The 23,892-nt window shown below is 40.5% G+C and overlaps 1 protein-coding gene across 1 annotated transcript in view; it reads right to left on the bottom strand.

Moving 5' to 3' along the window:
• Window positions 1-2,713, bottom strand: part of LOC127578618 (proline-rich protein 5-like) — a 61,807-nt gene extending 59,094 nt beyond the window's left edge. Inside the window, 2 exon segments of the mRNA XM_052030791.1 lie at window positions 778-858; window positions 2,186-2,713. Coding sequence (XP_051886751.1) covers window positions 778-858; window positions 2,186-2,316 — 212 coding nt within the window. The 5' untranslated portion in view covers window positions 2,317-2,713.
• Window positions 2,714-23,892: the final 21,179 nt, after the last annotated feature.

Genomic DNA, 23,892 nt, shown 5'->3' with positions numbered 1-23,892 from the left:
AGTGCCAGTGTCTTTACTTTCTTAGGTGGTTAAGGAGGTTGGGCATGTCACAGAACATTCTCTACAGATGTACTGTTGAAAGTATCCTGACTGATCGTATCATGGTCTGGTACGGCAATTCAAATGCATAGGAATGCAAGAGGCTGCAGAAAGTCGTGGACTCAGCCCAATAGATCACAGGCACATCCCTCCCCACCATCGAAAGTATCTACACAAAGCGCTGCCTCGAGAAGGTAATACCTATCATCAAAGATCCCCACCATCTGGGCCATGCCATCTTCTCGCAGCTACCATCGGGCAGGAGGTGCAGAAGCTTGAAGTCCCACACCACCAGATTCAAGAACAACTACTTTCCTTCAACCATTTGGTTCTTGAACCAACCTGCACAACCCTAACACTATGACTACCTTGCACTACAATGGACTTTGTATTTTTTGTTCTAATTGTGTTCTTTCTTGTATTATTTTGTGTAATTTATGGGTTTTTTTGTGAATGATGTCTCTCTGATGTTACATGCTTGTGATGCTGCTGCAAATAAGTTTTTCATTGCACCTGTGCATAATTCATTTGTACATATGACAATAAACTTGACTTTGAGTATGATGTTACTGAAACCATGTTACCCCTTCTGTAAATTTATTTTTTAACCATTCATTTTTAAAATTCAAAAGTAATCTGTACATCCAGTCACTCATGGGAATAGTGTGCTGAGCCCTTCTTAATTCAGGCATGCTCAATTGAATGATTTCAACAATGAGGGACTCTTGTCCTGCTTACCTGACCCCCTCGTTGAGATTATAAAGTTCATTATCAGGTAAACCTTTCCGCTGGAAAACAGCGATCACAGCATTCTGTATGCTGGAAAATAAAGAGAGGAATTTGTTCAACATTTGTATAGATCAGAACCAATTTGATACACTCACTTGATCACATTGGTAAACTGTCTGATGGTCTCTCTGATGTTTGCATATCAAGTCGGTAGCACTCTTATTTGGATTAAATTTCACATGCTCATAAATTATTTGCCTTCTTTTGATTTTAATTAAATTAATCTTGTAGTGAATCTAGGAGGTGGCACAGCAGCTGCCAGCTCTGTGTTAAAGCACAGGTAATTTTGTTTATCAATAACTATATGGCAGGTTCCAAGGGATGACTAAGTATTACTGTTAAGACTGGCACAACTAGATTTACATTGACACACAAGATGTTTAACTGATTAGCCAAGACTATTCAACCAACACACCATTTTCTTCGGAGGGCTTTGAACATCCCTCACAAACATCTGTGGCTGTGAAGAGGTTTGTCACTACCTTTTCTTTAAATGTGCAATTTTTAAAACATAGAATTAATAATAAATACTTGCTTTCCACGGCAGATGTCAGAGTTGAATAAAATTCGTCTCAAAATGAAGCTAATCTCAAAGCAGCCATCTGGGGAAACTCACTGTCTTTGGCTTTTTCCTTGAGTCTCACTGTTAAAATCCACATGAAGAGCTCTACTGGACAAGTTTCAACAATAGGTGTTGACAAAGTTGTACCCTGTTTTATGGACTATTATTTGATACATACTTGTATTAATCATTTTCTATTTAGACATGTAAGCGGGTTAAAACTTTGTTGCGTACAAGCATAACAAAATTCAGATACTCCTTTGCAGCTGTTTCTCAATAGATAACCAGTAATACTGACACTTGACGACCACCACCCCCTTCACTAACTGCTACCCTCCTAGGGCGAGGAAGGTCCACCGCCATCCAGTGAACCAAACCACGTTCAGACTGAAAGACCAGGAACGTTAACCACTGAGGACAGGCAGGCAATCCACACACCCATGGGGAGGCGGGGGTTAGGGTTTACGAATGGGGCTGAATTTCCACGTGTTTGGGGCCGAGTTGTACAACATTCAGGGGATGGGTTGGTGGGGGTTAGTCTGTATCTGGAGGATCGGGTGGTCTGACATCCCGATCGATGTGGCTCTCCGGTGACTCGGAGAGCAGCGCTGTCGTCGATCCCGTCGGGCGAGTGAGGGTAGAGCAGCCCCCCGCCCCCGTCAGGTCGCAGCCCGAATGGGAGAGACGGAGCCGCGTGGCGCGGAGCTCGACTTGAACGTGCACCGAGGTGAGACGCCGAAATGCAAAACAAACCGCGTCGGTCCCGGGGGCGGCGGCGCGCAGCCCTATCTCTACCTGTTCCAGGTGGCGTTGGAGCCGGCGCGTCTCTGCTGGGTCCCCCGCTCCTCCAAGGCCGCCTGCTCGCTCTTGCCCAGCTCGCAGAGGCTGGGCGAACTCATGAACTTCGGCCTGCGGAAATTCCTCATGGTTAGTGCAGAGCCCAGACTCGGCGGCAGCGGAGGGAGAGGGAGAAGGAGAGGGAGAGGGTGAGGGTTTTGTTTTAAGGGGTTGGGGTGGGGGAACCTTTCGATGCCAGAATTAACTTCGTCCCACGAAAAGTGACGCTCTCATACTAAACCAGCCGCTCAGCAGTGGTGAAGATTTCATCAGAATTTGTGTAATTAAAATAAAACTAATCTCAAAGGCTACTTGTAGCTGGATTACACATTCCAGTGACTCCGGCAACTCAGCATCAACCTAGAGCGGGGCGGAGGGAGAGTTACACGTAACAACTGCACGTCCTCTCCCTTCACACACTCCCTCCCGACACACTGGGCTCCGGATCCGGCGACGTGAGCAAATCCCCGCCGCCTTCAGGAAGATTACTTTGTGAGGGGCGAGTCTAAAAACACACTAGCAACAGGTTTAAGCAAAAGAAAAACTTCAATTTAGAACCAAGAGGTTTCCACCAGGTCCAATATGCAGGCAGTAAGTGTGAAACGCAACAGGGTATAAGTGTTCCTGTCGTGGTTTCCTTAAAAAGAACAGAAAGAAAATGTTCCAGGAGTTAATGTTGCACCTTGCACTGAACATAGTTTAGAGAACAGTTCACTTCCTGTTACGGAACAGATTGATCACACGGTTTGAACTAATTACTCAAAATAGAATCTTCAAATTTCTTCCACTGACCCTTAAAGCCACATTTTAAGTATTAAGCTATTTTAATTCATTCTGGGTAAACTAAACGCTCCATCACTTCAACAACTTCCAGTTCCCCAGCCCTGACCCCCTCATTTCCCCTATCAAGAAGGCCTTAAGGTTCTCTGTTTCTTTCTCCACAACAGACCCAACCAGTTCCCTTCCTCTGTCTGGCAGAACTGGTACTCACCCTTAAAAACTTCTCTTTCGGCTCTTCCCACTTTCTCCAAACCAAAGGTATAGCCATGGGCCCCAGCTATCCCTGCCTCTTTGTCGGCTACGTGGAACACTCTATGTTCCAAGCCTACACCAGCTCTTTCTCCGCTACATTGACGACTGCATTCCGGCTGCTTCCTGCACCCATGCTGAGCTAGTCAATTGTATCAACTTTGCCTCCAACTTCCACCCTGCCCTCAGATTCACTTGGTCCATCTCCGACACCTCTCTCTCCTTTCTGGATCTCTCTGTCTCCATCTCCGGAGACAGATTAACCACCAACATCTACAAACCCACTGGCTCCCACAGTTACCTTGACTACACCTCTTCCCACCCTGTCACTTGTAAATACGCCGAGCCCTTCGCCCAGTTCCCCCACCTCTGCCCCATCTGTTCCCATGATGAGGCTTTCTATTCTAGGCCAGCAGAGACGTCCTCCTTTTTCTGTACCCAGGGTTTCCCTTCCATCACCATCAATGCTGCCCTTACCCATATCTCTTCCACTTCCCATATGTCTGTCCTCACCCCTCCCGACATAACAGAGACAGATTCCCCTTGTTCTCGCCTACCACCCCATGAGCCTCCGTATCCAACACATCATTCTCTGCAACTTCCGCCATCTCCAACGGGATCCGTACCACCAGGCACATCTTCCTCTCAACCCCTCTCTCTGCTTTCCGCAGGGACTGCTCTCTCCACGACTCCCTTGTCCACTCGTCCCTCCCCACTGATAACCCCCCGGTACTTATCCCTGCAACCGCACCAAGTGCTGCACGTGGTCCTACACCTCCTCCCTCACCACCATTCAGGGTCCCAGACGATTCTTCCAGGTGAGGCAGCGCTTCACCTGTGAGTCCGAGGGTGTCATTTATTGCATCTGGTGCTCCCGGTGCGGCCTCCTGTACGTCAGTGAGACCTGACGCAGATTGGGTGACCACTTCGTCAAGCACTTTCGCTCCGTCCACCGCAACAGCCAGGACCTCCCCGTGGCCACCCACTTCAATTCCACACACTGACATGTCTACCCATGGCCTCCTCTACTGCCACATTGAGGCCAGGCGCAGGTTGGAGGAACAACACCCCATGTTTCACCTTGGGAGTCTCCAACCTGATGCCCTCAACGTCAATTTCTCTAACTTCTGGTAACCCCATTCCCACACCTTTGTCTTCCCTTATTTCTATGGCTCCCTTCCCCTACCTTGATGACCTGCCCATCTCCTCTCCTCCCCTCCCCCTCCTTTATTCCATGGTCCACTGCCCTCTCCTGGATTCCTCCTTCTTCAGCCCTTTGCCTCTTCTACCCATCACCTGTCAGCTTACTACATCTTTCATCCCACCTACCTGCCCCCTCTCACCTGGACTCACCTATCACCTGAACTGACCTATAATCTGCCTGCGTGTGCCCTCCCCCTCCTCCTCCTCCTCCTCCTCCTCCTCCCCCCCCCACCTTCTTATTCTGGCTTCTGCCGTCGTTCTTTCCAGTCCAGATGAAGGGTCTCAGCCCGAAACATTGACTGTTTAGCTCCCTCCATGGATGCTGCCTGACCTGCTGAGTTCCTCCAGCACTTTTTGTGTATTGCTCCAGATTCCAGCATCAGCAGAATTTCTTGTGGCACGTGTTTGGAGCATTTCAATTGGAAACCTTGCATTACTGTTATTTTTGCATAAATTAAAATAATTAATGATTCAGATGAAGGCTAGAGTTCAAATTGCATTAAAGCCATTTTCCACTCACTCGGCTCGGGTCTGGCACACTGAATCAGACAATTGTTATTTAATTCTTAATACTTAACACTTAACCACTTAATACTTAACCACAGGAATTTAATAACTGGTTTTTATACCCTGAGCAAATTTTGTTGACTCCCATTTCTCTACTCGGGTGAATTAAAAATGTCCTGTGCTATAATATGTGCTATAATAGGTATGTGATTTTTTTTCCTCCCCAGCATCCTGGTCAACATTTATTCTTCAACAAGCCAGATAAAATGTAGATTACCCAGTCACCTTATCATTATTATATTAAAACGATTAGCCTCTAGAAGTACTTTGACATATTCTACAATTGAAAGGCAATGTTTCAATGCAAATTTACTTTTTCCTTAATTTACTACTTTGATAAAATGTAACAAGGTATGAAATTAATATAGGATGTTTGGTAATGAGAAGGAAAATCTTTCCTGACCATAAGATAAATTAAGTGCTGGAAACTGCTGTTTGGAAGGTTATCACATAAAACATAATATCCTGATTGTTCTCTTTTAAAAATATACTTTATCCATTTTAATAATAGACCAAGACTCATAATAAAATATGAATGTCAGTTAAAATATATGTTAAATTATCATGCTTGTACCACTGAAAGTAATGAAGACCAAAGTTGAAAATTTAAACTAACAACCTTTCTTTGCTGTTTGTTTAAATTCACTATCCTGGGAAGACGCATGCTTCATGGGCGGTGACCAAAAATGATTGACATCGCAAAAGTAGACAAATATAATACCAATCCATTTCACCTTCTGCACTGTTTTTCTGATGAATTTATATCCCTTTTATCATCAATGTAGTGCCCCTCTAATGCCATGCTTCCTTATGAAGAGATTAGGATGAATGTCCTTGCATCACTTTCTGACCTTGCATCACAACGATCAGTTACGTTGTGTTCTTGTTCAAAGCAAATTCCCAAAAATGGGTATAGACTACTTTCAAGAAATGTTGAATTGACACCTGGAAGAGGTAGAACAGATAACGGAAACTACAATTTTAACAATTTAATGCACAAGAACTGTAGGGATCACTGAACTTTAGATAGGTCACATAGATCTATATTCTTAGGAGTTTAGGAGAGTGCGGGGTGATCTTATTGAAATATATAAGATCCTTAGGGGGCAGGATAGACCAGATGCCAAGATATTTCTATAAGTGGGAGAATCCCAAATGAGGGACATGTTAGAAGATTAGAGGGTAGTCATTTAAAACTGGGGTGCTTAGGAACTTCTTGTACAGGGAGGTGAATCTCTGGAATTCACTCTGGGATGATGGAGGCAACATTTCAGAAGTATTTAGAAGAGAACCTGAAATGTCATGACATAGAAGATTACAGGAATGAGTGCTGGAAGATAGGATTAGTATAGATAGGGGCTTGATAGCTAGCACAGATACGGAGGGCTGGAGGGTCTGTTTCCATACTGTAAATGCATGTGACTCTTAAGGGAATGTACATGCACAGAAGAATTGATGACTCGTGAACCAAATGCAAATTTAGGGATAAATGTTTTTCTTGGATTGACAGGATCTGGGATTTTTTAACTATACTGGAGGCACAGAAGAAAATAGGATTACAGATACAAATGTTTCCAAAGTTGGGAATGTTAGTTTAAAAAGAGCTCTAAAAAGACAGTCAAATTCTGGACATTAAATATAAAGGAGGTGGTGCTTTTTAATATTACAGTTGGATTATAGACATTACAGTGGTTAGGGTAATGGAAATTCACCCTTACAGAATTTGCAAATCACTCCCAAAATACCTAGGATGAGGAATGAAAATTTGCTCTATGAAATGTATGTGGGGAGGGGTGGGGGGAAAGAAAAGTAAATAAATAAACAATTTTTTTTCAACTTGCATTAATTCATGCATGCACATGGGTTACGGAAAATCACGACCATTTTATAGGAACGCAAACCCCCACCCCTGCCAAAGTGGGGGTCACCTGTATTGTCTGCAGTTCAGTGGAACTCATTTAGAAATGTCAGTAGTGCCATGAAGAAGGAACAATAAAGATTCATTGGAATGAAACCAGGAATGAGAAATTGGAACCTGAATCCCACATAATGATTATTGATATAGGAAAAAATAAGGATGGAATCTGTAAAAGATTTTCAGAATTGTTCAGCTGGTTGAGAGTAATAAAGTGAACAACTGTTTCCATTAGCTCACAGATTGCTATCAAAGAAACAGAATTTAAATAATCAGAGCTGGACAAAGAAAGAAGTTAGCAGATTTTCCTACACATTCTTAGAATATATTTTGCACACAATTGAGGGGAAGAAACTGACAGGGTCCAACAGCAGTTGAAATGTCGAGGAAAAATTTTGGAAAGAATCTGTACATAGGATTGGAGTATATCATCTTGTCTTGACCTCAGGTGCTATCTGTGCAGAGTTTGCATGTTGCTTCTATAATTGGATGTTTCTTCTAAGTGCTCTCATTTCCTCCCACAGCCCAAGGATAAGTGGGTTGGTAAATTAATTGGCTACTGTAAATTGCCTGTAATAGTTAAGTGAGTGATAAAAATCTGAGTCAGGTTGATGGGAGTGTGGGGAGAATAAAATGGGATTAGTTTAAATGGATGCTCGATACAGGCTCAGAGGGCTGAAGGGCCTGATTCTGTGCTGTATGACTAATCCTGCCTATGTGTTTTGGTTTAAATGAGTCACTTTAAATCAGACTGTAAGATTACTGGTTATCTATGTATAAAAGTGCCTGTTATCATTGGTCTGCAAATGCCAGATCCCATCTGATATGGAATGTAAGGCAAAAGGCCTGGTTAGTACTTGAATGAGAGGCAACCTAGGGAAACCTGGTGCAGTAGATTTATCTGGAGAAGAGATTGGAGCTACAAGATCACTCTTCCTGATAATCACCTGTGATACAAAGCATGTTGTAGCACCAAAGGAGCCCCAGTGGCTTCGTGACTGACTTCGACTTCTGAAGTGTATAGCTATTGTATTGGTATTGGTTTATTATTGTCACTTGTACCGAGGTACAGTGAAAAACTTGTCTTACAAACCGACCTTACAGGTCAATTCATTACACAGTGCAGTTCCATTAAGTTAGTACAGAGTGCATTGATGTAGTACAGGTAAAAAAAAACAATAACAGTACAGAGTAAAGTGTCATAGCTACAGAGAAAGTGCAGTGCAATAAGGTGCGAGGTCACAACAAGGTAGATCGTGAGGTCATCGTCCATCTCACTGTATAAGGGAACCGTTCAATAGTCTTATCACTGTGGGGTAGAAGCTGTCCTTAAGACTGGTGGTACGTGCCCTCAGGCTCCTGTATCTTCTACCCGATGGAAGAGTAGAAAAGAGAGAATGTCCCGGGTGGGTGGGGTCTTTGACTATGCTGGTTGCTACACCAAGACAACGAGAGGTAAAGACAGAGTCCAAGGAGGGGAGACTGGTGTCCGTAATGCGCTGGGCTGTGTCCACAACTCTCTGCAGCTTCTTGCGGTCTTGGGCAGAGCAGTTGCCGTACCAAGCCGTGATACATCCTGATAAGATGCTTTCTATGGTGCATCGGTAAAAGTTGGTGAGAGTCAAAGGGGAGAAACCAAATTTCTTTAGCCTCCTGAGGAAGCAGAGGCGCTGGTGAGCTTTCTTGGCCGTGGCATCCACGTGGTTTGTCCAGGACAGGTTGTTGGTGATGTTAACTCCCAGGAACTTGAAGCTGTCAACCCTCTCGACCTCAGTACCATTGATGTAGACAGGTGTATGTACACCGCCCCCTTTCCTGAAGTCAATGATCAACTCTTTAGTTTTGTTGACATTGAGGGAAAGGTTGTTGTCATGACACCATTCCACTAAGCTCTCTGTCTCCTTCCTGTACTCCGATTCATCACTGTTTGAGATATGGCCTACAACAGTGGTATCATCTGCAAACTTGTAGATGGAGTTAGAGCAGAATCTGGCCACACAATCATGAGTGTATAGGGAGTAGAGTAGAGGGCTGAGGATGCAGCCTTGTGGGGCACCAGTGTTGAGAATAATCGTGCTGGAGGAATTGCTGCCTATCCTTACTGATTGCGGTCTGTTTGTTAGAAAGTCAAGGATCCAGTTACAGAGGGAGGTGTTGAGTCCTAGGTCTCCGAGTTTGGTGACAAGCTTGCTTTTCATACTTAGTGAGCTTTTCATACTTAGTACAGAAATTCCAGATGCCGAGTTCACAATGTTGCACAAATAACTGGATATGTTTTCTTTTTTTCTGCTGCGAACCTGTTGTCTTTTGTTTATTATTTGAAACCATGTGAATCTTTATATGCCAATGTGCCGATTTCTTTTGTAGTTTTGCAAAAAGCACAAAGTGTGGTCCCTCCCACTCTTACCTCTTTGGACCTGTGCTGTTCCATGGTTCTACATTAATGTGATAACTTTGGACATTTGTTTTGCCAATAGGAAATGGAACAAAATAATTTCAGATAAGTAAATAAGTTATATATTTGATGGTATATTGCTTGCAGGTGTATTTGTAGATTTAAAAATTGAAGTCAGACAGATTCAGACCTAAATTCAGCTAAAACAAATATATCTGCTGCCACCTGTAAGTGACTGTTCTTCTGTGTCTCATTAACAAACTGGTAATTCTAAGCATTCGGTAATTCTAAGCATTCAGTAATTCTGATATGCACAGAGAACCAGTGTCACTTTAAGGCAAGCTGTTTAATTAGGAAATGAGCACAGATTATGTAATCCTACCAGAGTATTTTTAAAAGGGGAGAAATCCATTATGTATTTATTAACTGACTATCAAATAGTGTCAGAATGTGAATTTTAGATTAAACACCTGTGTTTTTGTTGTGAAACAATTGAAAATAAATAAATTGAATGTTCTGTAATACTTGCCCTTGTTAAATTAGGTGCCTTCTGTTGGTAGCATTAGGGAAGCAATGAAGGATGACGCAACAAAAATAAAGATTATTGCTGATTTGTCTCCATATTACTATTTAATTTCATTGGAACAGTTTGTAGAACTGTAAATGTTTACGGCACAGGAGGAGGCCATTTGGAACATTGAATTACTGCCAGATTTTAGCTAGAGTGAAACTAATTTTCTTGCCCAGTTCTCACCAGGGAGCTCTACTTCAAAGATTTATTCAATTTTACTTTAAAGATAAAATGGTTTCAACCTCAACTACTCTTTGTATTAAGCATTCAATGATTACAATCATCTTAGCAAAGAAATTTCTTGCACCCTTTCTGCTAACTCTTACTGCTAATTTGAAATTGATGGCCTCTTGCCACTGACTCCCTGGCCTGAGGAAATGGTCTTTCCCTATTCATTTAAGAAAACAATGCATAATTTTAAGGATTTTCCTTTTGTTGGGTTCAATAGAACTAGACTTACTATCTGAAGTCTTTTTCAATGACTCAAGATTTCCTGTGCCAGACGTAATTCCGATGAATCTATGCTATATAATCCATGCATCTGGCCTGCACATTGTTTTACATTAATTTATCATCACTACTTTGTTTTTGTATTTTTATTTTGACTCCATTTGTAAAATCCAAATCCTTGTAGCCTTTCTTTCTCTACCTGTAATTGTACTTTCAGGGAATTGAAGCTCCAGATCACTCTGCTTATTCAAATCAGTATTTTGCACTAAGAGAACATCAGTGTACTCAGCCACTTTTTAGTTTATTTTTAAGCCCTGGGCTTCAATGGCAAGGTCAGCATTTATTACGAATCCCTAACTGCCCTTGCGAAAGAAGTGATGAGCAACGTAAGAACTGCAGCAGTTCTTCCGGTAAAGGCCACTCTCGTGGTGCTGATGGGGAGGAAGTTCCAGAATTTAGACCCAATATCACTGAAGGACCAATATGTTTCCAATTCAGTGTGGTGGGTAACTTGGAGATGTGGTTTTCCCATGCTCCTACTGCCCATATTGTTTTTGGTGGTGGAAGTTGTGGGTTTGGGAGGTGCTGCTGAATTAAGAATGTAAGAAACTGAGCAATGCACTTTTTATCCTCTCATGCCTGTTCTGCCATTCAATAAGATTGTGGCTGATCTTCTACATGGGTGCAGTTTTCGTGCATTAATCCCAGGTCTCTTAAGTCCCTCAATACATAAAACTCTACTGATCTCTGTCGGCCTACCAAGTCCATGCCGACCATCAAGCACTCATTTACACTAATCCTGTTTTTTGTTCTCCCCACATTCCCATCAACTTTCCCCAGGTTCTACCACTCACCTACACACTAGGGGCAATCTACAGTGGTCAATTAACCTAGCAACCTGCAGGTCTTTGGGATGTGGCAGGAAACTGGAGCACCTAGGGGAAAGCCATGTGGTCATAGGGAAAATGTATAAATTCCATGCAGATATTACTGGAAATCAGGATTGAATCCAGGTCACTGGAGTTGAGGCCGCAGGTCAACCAGTTACACCTCTGTGCCACCCTCTATCTTGAACATACTCGGCAACTGAGCATCCCCAGCCTCCTGAGGTAGAGAATTCCAAAGAATCTCTACCCTCTGGATGAAGAAGCTCCTTCTCATTCAAGTACTGAGTGGCCAACCCCTTATTTTCAAACTGTTTTAGGTACCGTACACGGGGAAACATTATATCTGCATCGATCCTATCAAGCCCTGCAAGAATTTTGAATGGTCCAATGAGATCATCTCTTATTCTTCTAAACTCTAGAGAGTAAAGTCTCAGTCTGCTTAATCATAAGACAAACGTGTTCAATCCTGATATTATTTTCAAGTGTCTTTACATGGCAATTACAAGGCTGGCAATTGTGAGTCCATCAGAAGTGCTAGTATCTGGAGCAGAAGTTAATGTAACAACATAGCATGATTAGGGAAAGCGTCTAATTGTGTAACAGACACATACAAACCAGCAGCTGGCTCTGAACAGGCAAGTTCTTGTTTGTGAAATTTAAATGTATCACTATAGTGAGAAGGAAGCCCCAATGGAGAGATGGTTAAACAGCACAGAAATTGTTGATAGTGTCATGGGACTATGCTGCCTCAAGTTGGTGTGAGGATCAAGAGGAGGTCCAGATGAGAAAATTCACAAGGCAGGAGTAGAAGAACCAACATTCAATATAGACACACCATGTATTTCTGCTGGATTGTTGATAATGTGGCAGATAACTAAGCCAGATGTACTGGCTGAACTTCCTTAACATTAAGTGCTTTGTAGATGAGTGTGCTGTCAGAAGAAAGCAAACCACAATTGTACAGTTATTTGTGAAGTGACTAAGCATTACATTATATAGTTGATATAGTGCTCCAATTTCAGTCATATGTTTTTCATTAATTGTTTTATTGTCTTTATGTGAGGCTTCAGTTAAATTGCTTACTTGAATTATCCAATTATTTGTTGAGCCAAAAAAAGGGCTTTAAATGAAGAGTAGCCACCATTAGTTCTTAGCAGGTACCAGAGCTAACCATGTACCACTGCATAGCATAACTGCAAAGATCAGGCAGCTGAAAATCCCAAGCTTCTCAGCGGAATAGATATTCCACAGGAACTTAAACCTGAGACTACCCTTGGTCTCTTAATGATTGTTGGTTGATACATGGCAGTGACAGGAGATAAATAAATTTAAACTTTCTTTCGATTTCAACAATTCCTATTCTAACTATATCATTTCAGCAAATATTCTGAGTGAATACAAGTCATATTGTCAGGAATTTATGACCTGAATAGTTAGAAATGTGTATGTATAGGAAAGTAATCTATTTAGCACTCTGAATTAATTGTATAGTTGTTTTCATTAAAAAAAAACCCTTTCATTTACAAATTAAATTCAGCTGACATTCAGAAAAAGGCATTAATGTCTTAATTTTCTTTTTGAAATAGAGACCTGCATTTATGTAGCATCATATCCTAGTCAGCAATGTATCCAAGCACTGAACAGTCTCTAACTAATGTAGAAAAATTAAAGACTGAGACTGCACACAGACAGATTCAACCAACCAAATTGGGATAAATGACCAGTTTGTCTCCTTCTGATAATATTCACTGATGGATATTAGTCATGAAAAATTCCTGATATTCTTTGAATACTGCCATGGAACTTTTAATCTCTGGACACAAAAAGGGATCTTTAGTTTATAATCATCCAAACCTATGGTACTAGAGCACCGGAACAAAAATAAAAGGAAATTTAATATTACAAATTAAGTGACTTTCATTGCCTCTGGTCTGAGGCATGAACTTATTATACACACCATCTGTGATAAATAGTATTCCTGGGGTTGATTGTCCTTACACCAGTAAATTATTTACTCATAAAGAAAAGAACCAATGATGTTTGTGTTGTCAGTTGAGAGAATAAACACAGTATAAAATCTGTGTTAGTAATAAACCCAAATTGTAAATTATATGCAAGTAAAACATTAAACAGTGACAAGATGTTGGAGAAGTTTACACCTTGTAATACTTTTACTTCATTGACCTAGTGGGAGTGAACCTGACAAATCCTATAATTTCAGACTTGTATGTGAAATTGAACCCACTGCAATAGGCTTTCAGATTTCCAACCCTTTCTATTGGGCATCATTGAAACAGGAACAATGTTGCATGGAGAACAGAGATGTTAGTGTAGACAGATTGAATAATGGAATAACCATGGACCAGAAATAAGCAAATATATGCTGCTCCACGTAGTGTGTCATTGCAAGCAGATGAAGCACCAAGCCACATTATGGATGGAGAGCAAAAGTGGGGCGAGTCCAGTCCATTTTGTTGCATGAAACATCTTCAACACTGCTGTTCAAAATATTAGTTGTTGCTGTGGGACAGATGCCCAGAAATTGAAATAAGCAGGCTGTGTCTGAGAAACTTATGCCAGAATTCACATTTTGAGGAAAATGAAAAATTACAAAATTTTGTACTGGTGGCAAATGTGTGATTGCACGTATAGTAATGTTAATGCAACTCCTTAAATTTGAGCAGGTATTCTCCATATCCCACCAATAAAATCTTTAATGCATAGCACAGTTTTAGCCATGGGTAACTGTGTAGCACTCTCCCCTCTCACTCAGGAGGTTTATGGGTTCATATCTCACTCCTAGACTTTAATGCACAAATCTTGGCAAAGCATTCAGTATAATACCAACAGAGCTGTTGAAAGTGCAGTCTTTCACATGAGATGTTATCCTCTCCTGTGGAAAACAAATCCCATGGCATTATTTTGTGGGAGGGGAATTACACCTAGTGTCCTGGCCAATATAGAATCCTAGATCAGAAATAAATTATTCATTGTTCAATTGGTATTTGCGGGAGCTTGCTTTGCATTAATTTCCCACATTACTGTAACTATATTTCAAACCAAACCCTCAATCCTTTACAAATGCAATATTTCTATTTTTGTATATTGACAAAGATATATTTTTAAAAAATCACAAAGATTTATTAAAAGTAGTCAAAACTCTTGATTTTTTAAATGTGATCCTGATGGTCAAATGAGTATAACAACACAAACAATTTTGCACAGTGTGTTACTCTTGCTAATGTTGTAAAGATAATGAAGATTTTCATGGTTAACATATTTCCTGTGGTTATGGTTCTCATGTGTGCTGAAGCATTGGCTATTTTTCCATTGCTGAGGGAAATGTTTCACCAACCAAGTGCACACTAAGGGTTCTACATTTGGTCTCCAATATTTGCTTTTTCACCAGATCAAAGTCTTTGAATATGAACAAACATTTCTTTCATTTTGGTTTAGTCATTGGATTCTGAGAGGACCAGCTGTGAGGAATTTTGTTATGGATAACAAAAGCATCAGCAAGTAAGCATTGCACCGTCTGTGCCTCAGTGGTCTCATTCATTTTGGATTTGGCCATTTGGAAACTGAGTGAGATTACACATTCAATGTGTTGAAATAGCATGATTCTCACCAAAGCACTGAAAAACTTCATTGTACATTTTAAAACTCACGCTTTGGAGAAAACAGCCCACAGGACACTAGCACAGGATGAAATTTGTATATTTCTGTAAACAGTTTTCCATCCTGAGAAACTGTAGGCCAATTACACAGATGTCAGCTGTAGGAAAAATGTTGCAATTTATTACTAAGGGACTGGTAATGGGGGACTTTGAAATAATTTTAGGATTGGATACAGTCCAGACTGTTAGTTTGTTGGGGTTATAACTGGCAGAGTATATCAGAGGAACTAATAAATGTGATGTATTTTGGCTTATCAGTGGTCTTCACTAGGGTGCCACTTAAGAGGTTAATGACCAAAGTTAGAACACATGGAATTGGGGGTGGTGGGGTAATGGAACGAGGATTGGTTAACATGCAAAATAAATGGGACATTATCAGGTTGGGAGGCTGTTACTAGCTGGGTGCTATGGGGATCAGTGCTGGGGCCCTAGTTGTTTATCTATTTAAATGATTTGGATGAGGTGTCCAGATGTAACATATTCAGGTTTCTTGAAAATACAAAGCTGAGTTGCTGTTTGCGTTTTGGGGAAGATTCAGGGGAATATGAACAAGCTAGGTGAGTAAGCAGAGACATGGCAGGTGATAAGTAACAGAAAAATGAGATCATCTATGTTGATAGAAAAATGTGTTATTTTTTTAAATGGTGAGAGATGGAAGAGCGTTATTATTCAAAGCGTCCTTAATCAAGAATTAAAAATTAATGTGAAAATACTGCATAGAAGGCAAATGGAATGTTGGCCTTTATTGCAAGAGAATTTGAGTACAAAATAAAGATATCTTACTAAAATTATATAGGCCCCTCGTGAGACCCCATCTACAATATTATGTATCAATCTGAGCTCCCTGTACAAGGAATGATTTACTTGTGGTGGAGGGAGTGTCGTGTAGAATCACTAAATTGATTCCTGGGTAGGATTGTTTTTCCTTGAGGACAGATTAAGCAGATTGAACCTATAATCTCTTGGAGTTCAGAGGAATGAGTGTGACCTCAGTGAAACATTTAAGATTCGTATGGGACTTGGCAGGCTACATGTGTGGGTGATGGTTCCTATGTGAGATGTCTGGAATCAGAGGAGACAGTCTCAGAATAAGGGGTTAGCTAAATGGCACTGAGATGAGAAAAAAATCTTTGGAATTCTCTACCAAAGGGGTTCATGGAGACTCAGACCCTGAGTAGATTTAAGACTGAGTTTGATAGATTTTTGCAAATTAGTGGAATCAAGGGATATAAAATTAGTACAGGGAAGTGCTGCTGAGAGAATACATCAGCCATGATCTAATTGAATGGCAGAGGCACAACGATGGGCTGATTGGCTGGCTCCTGGTTCTGTTTGTTATGTTCTTATGGTCATTTTCGCTCATTTCAAAGTATCTGTCATTTAGAGTACTTTGTTGTTGGCTGACTAAAAATATCTCAAATTGGCAATTTCTTCTCTAATTAAAGGATAAATGCACAACGATGCTGATAAACTACTATAAAGAAGATCTCTTTGGTTCATTGTCCTTTAATGAGTTTGTGTAAAAGTATGTTACAACAATTCTCTTTTAATTAACAACTAAAAGGCAATTGTCATTGAGAGAAGTGCTTTCTTTATATGAATGCTCTAATGTGGTGAGAATGTGAATGGACATCTGTAGGTGTGTGCTAAGTCCATGCAGCAGAACATCTTGGACCACCTTGCTATTGGACCTGTTACGGATTAGGTTACTATTTGGTGAATGTCCCTTTAAGACATAGTATAGTTGTATGTGTGTGTGTGTATGGGGTGTTATTATGACAACAACAGGACATAACGATGTGCTAACGTTTTGGTTCAGTCAGAAAAGAGAGAGAGGAAGAGAGAGACACTGCCTGCTGGTCTCTGTATCGATGGATGAAAAATAACTGTGTCTGTCACTGCAATCGACGTATGGATTTGTGGAGTAATCCAGTAGAGTCCACTTTGTCGTTAACCTGTAGAAGGAAACAGGTATTTGTGTGGATGGCCACGATTCGAATGCCTTTCGGGGTGGCAGATACTCCAGAACAAAGCAGTGGAGATCATCAGTGACTGAGGTGTCGGATGGGTTCCATTGTGGAACATTTGGATTTGGTAATTTCTCCATTTTCTATCTCTCCATTTCCTCTTCAGTTTTGTAACAGCCTTTGCTCACGTTTCACCTTATGGCTTGCTGAACTGAACTTTGAGAACTATTCCTGGATTTGGAGTTTAGGAATTTGCCGCACACACACTTCGGGTTTAGTTTTGGGGTTAATGTTTAATATCTAACATTTTTACTTTTAACATTCTAAAATCTTTACTTTTATTTTTCTTATTATCATAAGTAGTTATTAATAAAATAGTTTCTAACACTTATACATGACTCGGTGTGTTTCTTTTGTTGCTGGTACGTAACAGACCAAGACCTCGCTCTGTCAAGACCCTCGTGTAGCTGGTGTGCAACAGCTATTCCATGTTAAGAGAAATCACACACAAGCACTTTGCAGAACCAAGTCATTCTTGACCCCCCCCCCCCCCAAAGGACTGCTGAAGAAGAGTAAGAAGGATAAACCATAGTGGTGCTTTCATGCATGGTGCTGACTCTGTAAGTTCTCTGTTAATGTATAGCTTCTAAAGCTCATTGCTCATAATATGCTGCTGGTATAACCATCTGCATATTGCATCTACAGCCTCCTGATTGTAAGGAATAAGGTTCTCCAGCCTAATACATATAACATCTAATCTCTTTAAATCATCCTTCAACTGCAGGTAGTCTTTCACTTCTGTTGAAACAGCATGGTTCTCATTGAAGCACTGATAAGTAACAAAGTAGATTACAAAACTGGTGCTTTGGAAAAAACATACTGTAATACTCTTGTTGGCTCTAACCATGTGTTAAGAGTACATCAGCATGGGGCAAAAACTCCAGCATATATTTTTATTAAAAAATACAGTATTATGATCATCAACTCAAGTCAAGTTTGCTCAATAGAATGAAAAAAAAGCCTTGGAACAGCTCACAGGCAATAGGTTAATTTTTTCAAACCACAAATGTTTCCACCATGAATAAAGTAAACACATACAAAAATAGAAGTCAAAATAGAGTGTTAGCTCTCTGCGTGATATTCTGAGAACACATTTGATGGTTGTAAAATGAGGCAGCAAAGGGTCAAAGTTGGCTGACTATTATTTATTGGAAGTAGCATCCTTAAAGTCATAAAGCACAGAAACAGGCCCTTTGGCCCATGAGTCAATGCTAACCATCAAACACTCATTTCCATTAATTGCAGTTTATTCCCTCCACATTCCTAACAACACTGCCCAGATCCTACATATGAGGGGCAACTTACAGTGGTCAATTAATCAACCAACCTGCATACCTGGGATGTGGAAGGAAACCAGAGCACTTTGAAGAAATCCATGTGGTCATGCAGAGAAGATGCATACTCCACACAGGCAGCACCGGAAGCCAGGACTGAATCCAGGTCACTGGAGCTGTAAGGCAGCAGCTCTACTAGCTGTGCCACCCGTTAATGAAGACGTGACAATGGTACCATTTTGAAGCTCGGATCTTATTAACAATCTGGTACTTTGGTTGACAGTCACTTGGCATATGCTCTGCTGAAGCTGGGGAAAAGGGGTGGTGCAAAGAATCTGGTGCAGTTGAAGGATCTTTTAGGAGGCACTGATTGGGATGCTTAATGCCTGGTACAAATGGAAACCAACTTTGTAAGCTCTGCTTATTTGTATCTGATAATGCAATTAGAATCCTAACCCTATATTTTCATACTTAAACAGGCAATCATCTTTGGGCTGAGTGACCATTTACAAGCCCAATTTATAATTGTAGATACTGAGTGCCGGTGGTTGAGGTGCCCTCCAGCACCCGCAACTCCCACCCCATCCTGTCACTACTATCAGTTTTAAGAAGGAAACTGCAATGTGCAGTTGAGAATCATCTGAACTGTCACATAAACGTAATGTTTTATCAAACAAAAATCGGTACATTTGATCTGCTGGTCTTTGTTTTATAGTTTTATTCTTCAGCAGCATTGTCAGAAGATGATGTTCAGGGACTGATGAAGAAAAATGCAGTCTACATGCTGGTACTTTTTTTAAAAACGGGAGTGGAGAGTGGGAGGAAGTGGAGATGGGTCAAATTCTCTACAATGCATTAGTTTCCTGCTTGGACATGAACAATGGCTCTAAAGAGTAAAAGGTGAGGTGGGTGGCAGTTAACACTTGTTGGTGTGTCAATTTTTCCAGGTATTTTCTAGTTAAGCTTTCTGCTTTTATTTTGCTGGTCCCTGTGTATTTGTTCAGCTTGCCACCAATTAAAGTAAATTACAGATAATTTAGTGCATCCACACTCAAGATGGTGAAAAGTGTTGCATATTAAGCAGCTCATTTAGTGTGGAGCGACTGTATTTTGACCTGTTAACTAACTCAGAGGTTCAGTGAGGACTTCTGCCGCTAACTTCACTCTGCTCAAAGCATTAATTTAGATTGTGTGTACAGATTTAACAGAAAAAAATTGTATTAATAATCTCAGGAGGAGGAAATGAGTAAGACATAGATACAGGCAGGTTAGAATCCTTTAGACTGTGGCTTCATAGAAGGTGTCTTTCTTTTTTTGGTCTGACTTGCACATTTCTGGCCATTATTGCCCCAGAAGATATTCATGAGAAATGTCAACTGCTCACTGTAGTCCCACTTTCATTATTTCTACCAGTCAATGTTACCATTGCCTTAAAGCTTTGTTGTGGATCCTTTAGGTGACCTTTACCACATTAGTCAGTCAGTCAGTCAGTTGATCATTATTTCTCACAGGTCCAAAGAGCAACTGTTTGAACAAATGAGGTACTAAAAGTCCCGTATAACGATCTCTTCAGTTTTATGATTATGTTTTTCATTCTTTTAAAGTTCAGGTTTTTTCATAACCATCATCTTATCAAGCATGCTAATTTTTATGAAAATTGCTATGACATTGACATTATGCAGCAATGCACCATGCCAGTCTGATGGCCCAGAATAGTGAACTGATGACTTTCATGAGCTATCACAGACTTAGGACTACAGCAAACACGAAGAGAGCCACATCACTACAAGAAACATCAGAGAGCAGGCCAGAGAAATTCTCGTCATCCTTTTGGTGCATGGGCAGATGAGGCAGAATATTGGAACCACAGAAATTTACAACACAAGAGGAGGCTATTTGGTCCCCAGTGCTAACGTAAGCCATAAATGAACTTCAGATTTAACCACTTTCCTCCTTGGTCCATGGTCCTGCAAGTTACAGTTCAAATGCTCTCCAGGTACTATGTAAACATGGGAGGGTTTTTGCCTCCACCACACTTCTTTTCTAATCCCCTCTCTAATTCTCCCACCAATTAAGTTAAATCTATGCCTCCTTTTTACTGACCTCTCTAGTAAAAGAAACAGTTACTAATATAATATTGGAAATTTTAGCAAACAAATTGTGCAGAGCAAACTTCGATAAATGGAAGCGAAATAGTGATCAAATCATTATTCCTCATTCTGCATAACTAAAAATAAGTATAAGTGAAGACAGAAGGGGGGTGTCTCCTGCTATTCTTTGAAATAGTGGCACAAGTTCTTTTACATCAACCTGAAGGCTTAGGGTTTGGCATCTCGAGGACAATATTTCAGAAACCAATGTACTGTACTGAAATATTAGCCTAGATTTGTGTTAAAGACTCTGGAGTGAGGTTTGAATTGACAACCTTCTGACATGGTGGCAAGCATATTATCACTGAGCTATGGCAGACACAGGAAGGAAGAGGTACAATAAGTCATTCTTATTAAATCAAATAGGACTGAAAAGGTGTAACATTTGATCACCAGCCATTGACCAATGGTCCACCACAGGGATTGGTACTGGGACCCTTGCTGTTTGTTATATGCATTTAAAGATTTAAATGTGAATATAAGAGGTATGATTTATTAAGTTTGCCGATGCCACATAAATTATTGGTGTTGTTAATAGTGGGGAGTGTAGTCTTAGGCTACAGAATGATTTTGATCGGCTCATAAGTTGGGCAATGGCAGGTGGAATTTAATCCACAAAATATCACTGGCAGATATGATTAAGGAAAATCCCAAGGTGTTTTCTAAGTATATTAAGAGCAAGAGGGTAACTAGGGAAAGAGTGAGGGCCGTTAGATATCAAAGAGGCAATTGACGCATGGAGCTAGAGGATTTTGGCAAGATCTTAGTGAATGCAGATGAAAAGTATTCATTTAAGGATAAAGACAGTATAGTTGGAGTGAAATTCCTGAATACATTAGGAAGTATTAGATGTTTTTACAAACATAAAGGTGGATAACTTTCCTGGGGCCTGATGATATGTATTCCCGGCTACAATGGGAGAAGATTGCTGGTGTCTGGACAGAGATGTTTAAATCTTCATTGGTTACAGGTGAGGTCCCAGATGACTGGAAGACAGCAACTGTGATATCTTTATTCAAGAAGAGCAGCAGAGAGAAGTCAGTTAATTAAAGGCCAGTTAGTCTAACAGCAGTGGTAGGGAAATTATTGGAAAAAATTCTGAGGGGCAAGATTAATCTACACTTGGATAGGCAGGGACTGATAAGGGATACTAATACTTATACCATGTATGGTACGGCACTGGGGAGTGTAATGGAACAGAGGGGCGAGGGGCCCAGAAGTACAAGTGCATAATTCGTTGAAAGTGGCATCACAGGTAGACAGGGTGGTGAAAAAGGTGTTTAGCATGCTGGTCTTCAGTCAGGGCACTGTGTATAGGACTTGGGACATTATGTTGCAGTTGTGTAAGTCGGTGGTGAGGCCTCATGGAGTACTGTGTACAGTTTTGGTCACCCTGTTATAGGAAAGACGTGGTCAAACTGGAAAGAGCGCAGAAAAGATTTACAAGGACGTTGCCAGGACTAGAGGGCCTGAGTTATAGGGAGAGGTTGGCCAGGCTGGGTCTTTATTCCTTGGAACATAGGAGAATGAAAGGCAAATTTATAGATATGTTTAAAATTATGAGAGGTATAGATATGGTGAATGGTAACAGTCTTTTCCCCAGGGTAGAGGAGCCCAAAACTAGGGGGCATCAATTTAGGTGAGAGGGGAAAGATTTAAAAGGGACCTGAGGGGTAACTTTTTCACACAGAGGGTGGTGAGTATATGGAACGAGCTGCCAGAGGAAGTGGTTGAGGCAGGTACAATAGTATTATTTAAGAAGCACTTAGATAGGTACATGGAGGGGCAGGGCTTAGAGGGATATGGGGTGAATGCAGGGAATTGGGACTAGCTGGATGGGCACCATGGTCGGCATGGACTGGTTGGGCTGAAGGGCCTGTATCTGTGCTGTATTGTTCTACAATTCTACAAATAGTCAGCATAGACTTGGTTATAAGGAGAGACTGGATAAATTGTGCTTGTATTCGTTGGAGTAGAGGAGACTTGAGGGATGATGATGGAAGTATACATAGATTGGGTAGATAGTAAGAAACTTTTCTCCATTGCATGGGTGTCTAAGACTAGAGGGCATAGGTTTAAGGTGAGGAGTAAGAGGTTCAGAAGGAATCTGAGGAAGAATTTCTTCACCCAGAGGGTGGTTGCAACCTGGAACACACTGCCTGAAAAGGCGGTGGAGGCAGATACCCTCACAACATTTAAGAAGCATCTGGATGTGCACCCGAATCACCAAGTCATAGTAGGCTGCAGACCAAATGCTGGTAAATGGGATTAGAATTGATAACTCCTTGATGACCAGCATAGGCATGGTGGGCCATCAAGTACTTATCTATACTAATCCCATTTATCAGGGCCTGATTTGGTGCTGTATGATTCTATGAGCATTATTGAGCTGTCACAAGACATTCCCATTTGAATATGCTTCAGTACAATATTTATCAATTCAACTTAGAAAACCTAGAGGCAGAAAGAAGATTCTGCAGTCAAATATTAATTTGTACCATGATTACAGTTTAAAAAAATAAAAGCAACTGCTAAGCTTAAATATTTAACACCAACTTTTTTTTCAACTGAATTCATTCTAAAAGAAATTATTTTGGACAGTCACTCTACTCTCGGGTACTGCAAATCCATGGCACAGCAACACGTGTTCTTTTATTTTTATATATAATAAAAATATATATATAAATTTATATGAGAACACCATGAGAACACATTGTTTCATTGCCAAACAGTGGTAACTTTTCACTGTGATAAGTGGGATACGTTACACTGCAGTTTCAAAGAATATTTTTGTTTAATGGAATCCACTGCAGAAAAACTGTAGGAGCAGAATTTCTGCAGAGTTCTTCCAATTTTCCTGTATTTCTCCAGGGACTTTATAGACGAAGATTGTGAGAACACCAATGGAAATTCAAGGCAATACACTGCAGAGGAAATCGAATAAGTTTTAAAGTTTTCTGATGGAATGAACTTTCCAAAATAGTTTCAGCACTTCATAGTTTGTAGCTTACTCACTTCTAATTTATCTTGAATTCATTGCTGAATGTATTGTACAACAAATTTAGGTCACCTTTTCAGTTCGTATCAAGATACAAAGAGGAACTTGTGACTTCAAATTGCAATAAACAGTTTCCTTTCAATTTGCCAACACTATCACTATTTTGTTTATGAAAGCACCATCTTTCTCTTTCAGTTGACATATCCTGCTTAACATAAACACTGAGAATGCCATTTCAATTTAGATTCACTACAAAATTATTACAGATGCTGAAATCTGAAACAAAAAGTTACAATGTGCCTGAAACATTATTTCTGACAGTATCGGTAAAACTGAGAAGAAAGTCAAGATTTCAAACATAATCCTGTGAAAGTACACCTCAGTTTTTAAGAAATTTTCCCTTTCTTTACAAATGCTACCTGATCAGCTAAATTATACCAAAACTTTTCTTGCTTTAGCGAGAATATGTACTAAAAATAGCATTTCCAGTTATTTATGGATATAAACTCAAATGAGATTGTA

Source organism: Pristis pectinata, chromosome 15 (assembly GCF_009764475.1).
Source record: "Pristis pectinata isolate sPriPec2 chromosome 15, sPriPec2.1.pri, whole genome shotgun sequence".
NCBI classification, from domain to species: domain Eukaryota; kingdom Metazoa; phylum Chordata; class Chondrichthyes; order Rhinopristiformes; family Pristidae; genus Pristis; species Pristis pectinata.
This window is presented reverse-complemented; position numbering and strand designations above follow the sequence as displayed.